The 10,094-nt window shown below is 38.3% G+C and overlaps 1 protein-coding gene across 2 annotated transcripts; it reads left to right on the top strand.

Annotated features, from left to right (window-relative positions):
- Positions 318-8,697, top strand: LOC109851247. 2 transcript variants are annotated; one of them, XR_002249732.1, is made up of 8 exons: positions 318-447; positions 743-808; positions 5,570-6,320; positions 6,402-6,599; positions 6,694-7,475; positions 7,578-7,653; positions 7,732-8,198; positions 8,295-8,371. XR_002249732.1 is itself a non-coding variant. In XM_020421288.1 (7 exons), exons 2-7 carry the CDS (start codon positions 753-755, stop codon positions 8,373-8,375), a joined length of 1,944 nt encoding a protein of 647 aa, XP_020276877.1. In that variant the 5' UTR covers positions 318-447; positions 743-752; the 3' UTR covers positions 8,376-8,697. The 2 variants fall into 2 exon arrangements, 1 of the variants encoding a protein (XP_020276877.1); XM_020421288.1 differs by lacking the exon at positions 7,732-8,198 and having other exon boundaries at positions 8,295-8,697.

The raw sequence follows: 10,094 nt of genomic DNA, 5'->3' as shown, positions 1-10,094 counted from the left end.
ACGGCGGCTACACGGGTCTGAAAGCGGAGGACATTTGGAGCGACGACGGACGGCGGCTGCACGGGTCTGAAAGCGGGTAACACACTAATCTTCCCCTTTTCCTCTCTAATACTTGAAATTAAGCCCCTAGATCATCGAATTTCATCACAAGTTCCTCATATCACTGAGTGTTTTCATATTTCGAATGAGGTTGTAGAGAAGGCGACGAAGAGAGTTAGGGCTTGGATTAATCGGGTTTTGTCTGTAGCGAGAGATATTGGAGTTGGGAGAGATCAAAAGAAAGGGTTTCCTGCAGTTGTGATTAAGCTCTTTTTTAAAATTAATTTATGGAAATGGATGATCTCTTGACCTAATTATGTTGATGTTTGGTATAATTTAGGTCATCGTGGGACTGTATTGTTGCGCACATTGAAAGTTCGTTTAGTATCTTCACTCTTATTTACATCGGTGAGTACTAACAATTTATCCATTGTTTGGCTAACCTAATTAAAGTTCCAAAAGAAAAACACTTTCTTTTGAAATTAAGCCCCTTGTTGTAGTTTTGATCACATGCAACTTGCACGTATAAATTGTTGAAAGGGCCCGAAAGATAAGAATGTACTTATATCACTGTAATCTCTCAAACATCTAAGGTTTAACACCTATGATAGCTTGGTGTTGAAATCATTATTTATAAAGGAATTCCAACCTATCGCTGGGATATTCATAATTATATTGTACTTTTTGAAATATTTGTCAATAGGTTGTCGAAGATGTCAAGCAGAAGGAGATCGAGGGGTTCTTCCCAATCGACGTCTAAGGCTACTAAGTAAGTAAATTATAATTTATCTGAAATTATTGTTATTTCCTAAATTTTAATTATTTCTTATTTTTTACTTGTAAATGAAATTGAATATGAAGATTTGGATCCCTAGATCCCTAGATACGTCTGATACATACGAATGATAAATAAGAGCATCAGGAGAAAACTCCAACATAACTAGTGTTCTGCGACAATAGTTGTTTTTTATCCTACATCAATGAAACAGTAGATAATAAGTTGGTAATAGAGGAATTAAACAATAGATATTAGCATGTGAAGAGTTGAATATATTGATAAAAGTTTACATGAGCAACTCCTTCATTATCAAATTTAGCTGTATAAAGATGCTTATTGTCCATGTTTTGACTTATTTCCAGTTAAGTCTCTGACCATGCTAAATATACCCTATAATACCAATTTCACTGATTTGTCTATATTATTGTTTGTATACATCAGCTTTGTCCTTTTGTTTGTGGCTGTAAAAAGTTCATTTTTTTAAAAAGTCGTTTACGCTACACAGTTTTACGAGAGTTCTAGTATGGGGTCATCAAAATTTTAATCTTAGATGATGTAATTAACGTCTTGAAGATAAAAGCAACTCAACGTAAAAGGTATCTTTATTCGGAACACTATGGAAATGTGGACAATAGAGTTAGACACATTCGTGCTACCATTTTTCTCAGACTTTCTTCTCCTTCTTCGCGGCAAACATCAGAGGAACTCCGAAATAGTTTAATCACTTGCATGTATTCAATAGGGAAGCTTGAGAATTTTCTGAGTCGGACTCCTGACGATGAGCAAGTGTAGAGATTTTAAGTTTTTCGCTTGGAACAATACTGTGTTTGTTTTCAAATGTAAAGAACATATATTTTCTTTCATATTGTTTACTTTAATGTGGACTTGATTTTCAACTTCTGTTATGTGCATACCTTATAATGCTTTGTATTTGCAAGTTATTATTGGCTTGGACATTTGTTGGGTGCAAACAAAAATGATTTCGTTGTTATCTTTTGCTCATAATCTGCTCATGTGAAGCTTATTGCTGAACAATTGTGGCTACTAATTGGTTCCTTTATTTACCTTGTTGTAGCTCAACTCTTCAAAAGTAATTTTCCAACAGTAATAACTAGTATTAACAGTTGCACCCACATGCGGATCATCAGTGTGAGGCTTATATCGTGTGAAAGGTCAAGTATCTTCTCAGTTGAAGGATGGATTTTCTGGTGCTTCTTGTCTGGCCTATTGGATTTTTGATATATGTCCCATGGTTTCTATTAATGGTTCCTTATCACAGCCCGTGTAAAAAGATCATAGACATTATATTTGCTTCATGATTATTTATGTACTAAAAGTATTATTCTCTCTGTATTATTAGCAGGTTCAGTGTGTAGTCAAATGTTTTAAGTTCTTAATGCTTTATCACTTTGCTTTACGATCTCTTAATTTTTACATTTATAAGGGCCATTCGTTTTGATTGATGTATTCTTTTTGTTCTTTTTGTAGGAAAAATGTTGCAGAGTTAAGATTACCTTCAAATATTGGCGTATTTCGTGATTTGGTGAATAATCGTCTAAGGCCTTTGCTAAATAATAATCATTATGAAGCCCTCCGTCAAACCCCTTTTTTCCACTTCATTAATCTACCGGCTATTCCTAATGAACAAGTTTCAGTTGATTGCTTGCTTCATGCATTTAATCCAGAGCATAGCTCATTCAGGATTGGGGGAAAGGATATCGTGTTCAGTTTTGTACATGTGCATGAAATAACCGGATTGCCGAAGACTGGAAATAAGGTTGTAATGGATGGTCGAGCGCCTAATACTATATACACCGAGCATGTGTATGGTAAGAAGACCCAAACAGAGAAGGAGGAGGAGAAGAAGGCCGGTAAGAGGAAGAAGAGGAAAGTCGACAAGAAGGATGAAAATAAAGATAAAAAGAAAGTGTGGGCCACACGCAAGAGGATGGCCGATTTGATCGTGGAGTTGGCAGTCTCCAACCACATAGCATGTGTGAAATTGCTTGTTGCCTTTATTATTGGATTTGTATTATGCCCGCAGCCCTCTAACTCATGTCCATTGTGAGCATTTAGATATGCGAACAATTTACTTGCTCTTTGTTCTTACAATTGGGCTGGTGCCGTGTATGATCTACTGCATAAGGAGATGACGAAGGCAAAATTGTCCATCACAAAGAGAGCAGTAGGAAAGAGGTCACGAGCCGGATACATGGGAGGGTTTGCTTCAGTCTTGGTGGTGAGTTTAAGGATCATTATATAATTTTATTTGCATATGTTCTACTAGTTGTAACTAAATTAATTTGTTTTTTTAAGGATCATTATATAATTTTATTTGCATATGTTCTACTAGTTGTAACTAAATTAATTTGTTTTTTTTTTGTAGGTTTGGTTTTATGAACTAGTGGGGGAGCTCAAGTGTGAAATAAAAGAGGATTCCTTACACCCCATTTTTATTGAGAGGAAGTCTCGATCATTACGGCGAAAAGGGATGATGAGGATAATTGAAAACCCAAAGTGTATTAGGAATTACACTAGTCAACCCACCATATCAACCATTCCTAGTGCATCACGTCATCAACCGGTATGTACACTTCATTTCTCTATTGTTGTGTTATTGCTATCAATCTATTATATCTTTTTCGAATGCTAACCCATTCATTGTGTTGTATTTGTAGGCGATGACATTACATCAAGTACGTGATCTGCTTGCCAAAAATAGAGAGGAGTATGAGGAGCTTATTGAGTTGGAGAAAAAATTGATTAGTGGCGGTAATTGTGGTAATGAAGCTAAAAATGAAACTGAAGGGGAAGAAGAAAGCGATGGGGATGATGAGGAGGATGGTGGTGATGATGGGGATGATGAGGATGATGGTGGCGATGATGGGGATGATGGGGATGATGGTGATGGGGATGATGAGGATGATGGTGGCGATGATGGGGATGATGGGGATGACGACAATACTAATGTCGGGGGGAATGTCGTTGAGGATGACAAGGGTAATACAGGGGAACGAGGAGTACAGAGTAATGAAGAGATGGGTGAAGATGTTGAAAGGAGTGAGAAATCCAGTGGTCGATCTAATTCCAAGCGTAAGGGAAAGCAACCAGAGATGATTGCAGAAGAGCTCATTGAAGATGAAGACTTCTTGCCTATATCTTTTTCAAGGACGTCAGCAAGGGACATTAAAGCTAGGACCCCATCAATTAAACGGGTCGTTAGAGATAGGAAACGTCAACCCGCACGTGCAAGACGTTCACCTTACACACAGTTGTGCGGCCGAGGCCGTCATGAGAAGAAGGAGATAATTAATGTTTCACAATTGCAAACGCCGGGGTGTGATAAAAAGAATGAAGTGATTGATGTTTCCTAATTGCAAACGCCGCAGAAGAGAAGGAATGTCAATAGCGCGACTGATTTTATTCCAAAGAATTGCGATTACCCGGCAAAGGGATAGTTAACTGAAAGTGAGAGGAAACTCCTTGATGAGTTTTGCAAGAAGAGAATGAACAGGTGTAATTTTGAACCACACATGCGATTTTCATAACTTTCATTTTATGTTGCGCTTCCTTTCATATTACATCTACTAACTTGTGTTTGTTTCATTTGTCATAGAGATGAGTATGTTTGGCAATCTGTTACCCGGTTAGATGTGTATCATCTTCTTATTGGAAGCGCAATTTCCGATAGTGTAAGTTCCCAATCTTTAATAGTTTTGTGCGTATTTCCATATTTTAGTTGTGATCATTCTATTATGAATAATTTTCAGTTAGTCGATGGTATGATAGTTCTAGTATGGGGTCATCAAAATTTTAATCTTAGATGATGTAATTAACGTCTTGAAGATAAAAGCAACTCAACGTAAAAGGTATCTTTATTCGGAACACTATGGAAATGTGGACAATAGAGTTAGACACATTCGTGCTACCATTTTTCTCAGACTTTCTTCTCCTTCTTCGCGGCAAACATCAGAGGAACTCCGAAATAGTTTAATCACTTGCATGTATTCAATAGGGAAGCTTGAGAATTTTCTGAGTCGGACTCCTGACGATGAGCAAGTGTAGAGATTTTAAGTTTTTCGCTTGGAACAATACTGTGTTTGTTTTCAAATGTAAAGAACATATATTTTCTTTCATATTGTTTACTTTAATGTGGACTTGATTTTCAACTTCTGTTATGTGCATACCTTATAATGCTTTGTATTTGCAAGTTATTATTGGCTTGGACATTTGTTGGGTGCAAACAAAAATGATTTCGTTGTTATCTTTTGCTCATAATCTGCTCATGTGAAGCTTATTGCTGAACAATTGTGGCTACTAATTGGTTCCTTTATTTACCTTGTTGTAGCTCAACTCTTCAAAAGTAATTTTCCAACAGTAATAACTAGTATTAACAGTTGCACCCACATGCGGATCATCAGTGTGAGGCTTATATCGTGTGAAAGGTCAAGTATCTTCTCAGTTGAAGGATGGATTTTCTGGTGCTTCTTGTCTGGCCTATTGGATTTTTGATATATGTCCCATGGTTTCTATTAATGGTTCCTTATCACAGCCCGTGTAAAAAGATCATAGACATTATATTTGCTTCATGATTATTTATGTACTAAAAGTATTATTCTCTCTGTATTATTAGCAGGTTCAGTGTGTAGTCAAATGTTTTAAGTTCTTAATGCTTTATCACTTTGCTTTACGATCTCTTAATTTTTACATTTATAAGGGCCATTCGTTTTGATTGATGTATTCTTTTTGTAGGAAAAATAAAGCAGAGTTAAGATTGCCTTCAAATATCGGCGTATTTCGTGACTTGGTGAACAATCGGTTAAGGCCTTTGCTACATAACAATCATTATGAAGCCCTCCGTCAAACCCCTTTTTTCCACTTCATTAATCTACCGGCTATTCCTAATGAACAAGTTTCAGTTGATTGCTTGCTTCATGCATTTAATCCAGAGCATAGCTCATTCAGGATTGGGGGAAAGGATATCGTGTTCAGTTTTGTACATGTGCATGAAATAACCGGATTGCCGAAGACTGGAAATAAGGTTGTAATGGATGGTCGAGCGCCTAATACTATATACACCGAGCATGTGTATGGTAAGAAGACCCAAACAGAGAAGGAGGAGGAGAAGAAGGCCGGTAAGAGGAAGAAGAGGAAAGTCGACAAGAAGGATGAAAATAAAGATAAAAAGAAAGTGTGGGCCACACGCAAGAGGATGGCCGATTTGATCGTGGAGTTGGCAGTCTCCAACCACATAGCTTGTGTGAAATTGCTTGTTGCCTTTATTATTGGATTTGTATTATGCCCGCAGCCCTCTAACTCATGTCCATTGTGGGTATTTAGATATGCGAACAATTTACTTGCTCTTCGTTCTTACAATTGGGCTGGTGCCGTGTATGATCTACTGCATAAGGAGATGACGAGGGCAAAATTGTCCATCACAAAGAGAGCAGTAGGAGAGAGGTCACGAGCCGGATACATGGGAGGGTTTGCTTCAGTCTTGGTGGTGAGTTTTAAGGATCATTATATAATTTTATTTGCATATGTTCTACTAGTTGTAACTAAATTAATTTGTTTTTTTTTGTAGGTTTGGTTTTATGAACTAGTGGGGGAGCTCAAGTGTGAAATAAAAGAGGATTCCTTACACCCCATTTTTATTGAGAGGAAGTCTCGATCATTACGGCGAAAAGGGATGATGAGGATAATTGAAAACCCAAAGTGTATTAGGAATTACACTAGTCAACTCACCATATCAACCATTCCTAGTGCATCACGTCATCAACCGGTATGTACACTTCATTTCTCTATTGTTGTGTTATTGCTATCAATCTATTATATCTTTTTCGAATGCTAACCCATTCATTGTGTTGTATTTGTAGGCGATGACATTACATCAAGTACGTGACCTGCTTGCCAAAAATAGAGAGGAGTATGAGGAGCTTATTGAGTTGGAGAAAAAATTGATTAGTGGCGGTAATTGTGGTAATGAAGCTGAAAATGAAACTGAAGGGGAAGAAGAAAGCGATGGGGATGATGAGGAGGATGGTGGTGATGATGGGGATGATGAGGATGATGGTGGCGATGATGGGGATGATGGGGATGACGACAATACTAATGTCGGGGGGAATGTCGTTGAGGATGACAAGGGTAATACAGGGGAACGAGGAGTACAGAGTAATGAAGAGATGGGTGAAGATGTTGAAAGGAGTGAGAAATCCAGTGGTCGATCTAATTCCAAGCGTAAGGGAAAGCAACCAGAGATGATTGCAGAAGAGCTCATTGAAGATGAAGACTTCTTGCCTATATCTTTTTCAAGGACGTCAGCAAGGGACATCAAAGCTAGGACCCCATCAATTAAACGGGTCGTTAGAGATAGGAAACGTCAACCCGCACGTGCAAGACGTTCACCTTACACACAGTTGCGCGGCCGAGGCCGTCATGAGAAGAAGGAGATAATTAATGTTTCACAATTGCAAACGCCGGGGTGTGATGAAAAGAATGAAGTGATTGATGTTTCCCAATTGCAAACGCCGCAGAAGAGAAGGAATGTCAATAGCAAGACTGATTTTATTCCAAAGAATTGCGATTACCCGGCAAAGGGACAGTTAACTGAAAGTGAGAGGAAACTCCTTGATGAGTTTTGCAAGAAGAGAATGAACAGGTGTAATTTTGAACCACACATGCGATTTTCATAACTTTCATTTTATGTTGCGCTTCCTTTCATATTACATCTACTAACTTGTGTTTGTTTCATTTGTCATAGAGATGAGTATGTTTGGCAATCTGTTACCCGGTTAGATGTGTATCATCTTCTTATTGGAAGCGCAATTTCCGATAGTGTAAGTTCCCAATCTTTAATAGTTTTGTGCGTATTTCCATATTTTAGTTGTGATCATTCTATTATGAATAATTTTCAGTTAGTCGATGGTATGATAGAGAGATTTAAGATGAAGATTGAAACAGAAGCATATTCAAAACACATACACATCACAGGATCATTCTTTGCTGTGAGTATTAGGAAAATTTACTATCATTTATATTATTTTTTGTTAAATGTTATGGTCATGTTTTAACAGAGATCGTTACTAGAAGATAATCCCGGCCATTGGGCAAGACTACTCAAGGGTCGACAGCTTCCACGTGCACGCTTTGAAGATAGCGAGAAGATAATTTTTCCTATTCTTAGCAGTAGTCATTGGCATTTATTGGAATTGATTAAGGCTGAGAAAAAATTTTATCACTATTCCTCACTCACATACATTAAATATCTTAATGATGCCAAGATGTTCATGAACAATTTCTTAGCTTGCATAAAGGATGAATGGAAAATAAAAAATGTGGATGAGTATAGTATAGAAACCCGACAGGTTGCTCAACAGGATGGGTATGACTATAACTTAAAATGTATTAATGTGATTCATTTTCCTAACATATTATCATTTTATCATGTAATCATTGATTGCGGCATTTGTTTGTGCAGGAGCTTAGACTGCGGCATTTTCATGATGGGATACATATATTCCATCATCAACGACACACCACCATTCATTCAACAGGATGATTGTGAACTTCTGCGAGCAAAGATCGCTATTGCCTTTATCTCGGAGGAAGCAGAAAATCTGTTAGAAGATGCATTTACTCAGGATGAAGACTCTCAATATAAATGTCCTGGATGTTCTGAATGTTGAAGTTGAACATGAGCTTAGAGATTTGTACTTGGCAGATTCATTTTGCGTTCATTTTGTGTTAATTGTATACTTGGCAAATTGATTTTGTGTTGATTGTGTAGCTTAGATCTGTGCAGGAGCATAGGGAGTTGATTTTTGTAGTGGAATTGTGTATATGTTGTTTTATGCTATAATTGTGTTATTATTGTCAAAGTTCTGTGAATGTTGAAGTTGTACAGGAGCTTAGATCTGTGTTTTTGTCAAATTCGTGCGGTGTTGATTGGTTACTGCTCGTTTCAACTAGTTTTTACTTTTTAGTTGGTTACTGCTCGTTCGTAAAATTGATGCCAGTATTGATGTTCTTCGTGCGCCCTTTCCTGCTTTTCCTTTGTTGCATCCTCATCTAATTTTAACCAGCTTCTCGATCGCCTGACAGCTAGAAATCAGAATTCGATTCAGCAAGGGGTTCATGCATGCCTAGTTAGGATGTTATGTCTTCTTGTTGGTTGCAATAAGGCCTTTTTAGCTGGTTGCTTTGCCAAGAAGTTGGTGATTTTGGTGCTGGGTTAGATGATCATTCCTCGAGATGCTTGGTATAGTCTTGGTGTGATAAATTTTTAGCTTATTTCTCTCTTTATACTCAGTATCTGTCATGTGTTCATAGTTCACTGTTTTCAGCCTGGTGTTCTCAAGTATGCTATTCTTTCAGGCTATTTTGTTAATTTTTCCAAATATGCCATTCATTCAAGCTATTTTGTTAATTTACAACAACTTATTAGCATTATAAATAAGAAGATAGGTTACGTTTTTCATAGCTTTTCATTATAAATTAGCATTTAAGGGGGAGAATTTAATATTAGCGGATAATACAGTTTTTTTCCCCGCGGCGAGAACACTCGGCGACCGACGCGTCGTCGTAATAGGCCGATCATCCGCCGCGTCGGCCGGTCCTCGACAAATTTCGAAGCTTCAGTCAAAGTATAGCACCTTATTGCAAAGTATAGCACCTTATGGCCAAAGTATAGCACCTTACGCTCTCTGGAAATTCTGAGCTCCGAGTCGTCGCGACCATTTCAGTTTTTTTCCGCGCGACGAGAACACTCGGCGACCGACGCGTCGTCGTAATAGGCCGATCATCCGCCGCGTCGGCCGGTCCTCGCCCAATTTCGAAGCTTCAGGCAAAGTATAGCACCTTATTGCAAAGTATAGCACCTTATGGCCAAAGTATAGCACCTTGTTGAAAAGTATAGCACCTTATGGCCAAAGTATAGCACCTTACGCTCTCTGGAAATTCTGAGCTCCGAGTCGTTGCGACCATTTCAGTTTTTTTCCGCGCGATGAGAACACTCGGCGACCGACGCGTCGTCGTAATAGGCCGATCATCCGCCGCGTCGGCCGGTCCTCGCCCAATTTCGAAGCTTTAGGCAAAGTATAGCACCTTATTGAAAAGTATAGCACCTTATGGCCAAAGTATAGTACCTTATTGAAAAGTATAGCACCTAATGGCCAAAGTATAGCACCTTATGGCCAAAGTATAGCACCTTACGCTCTCTGAAAATTCTGAGCTCCGAGTCGTCACGACCATTTCAGTTTTTTTCCGCGCGACGAGAACA

Source organism: Asparagus officinalis, chromosome 8 (genome assembly GCF_001876935.1).
Source record: "Asparagus officinalis chromosome 8, Aspof.V1, whole genome shotgun sequence".
NCBI lineage: Eukaryota > Viridiplantae > Streptophyta > Magnoliopsida > Asparagales > Asparagaceae > Asparagus > Asparagus officinalis.
Note: the sequence above shows the minus strand (reverse complement) of the source record. Positions and strands in the feature narration are given on the sequence as shown.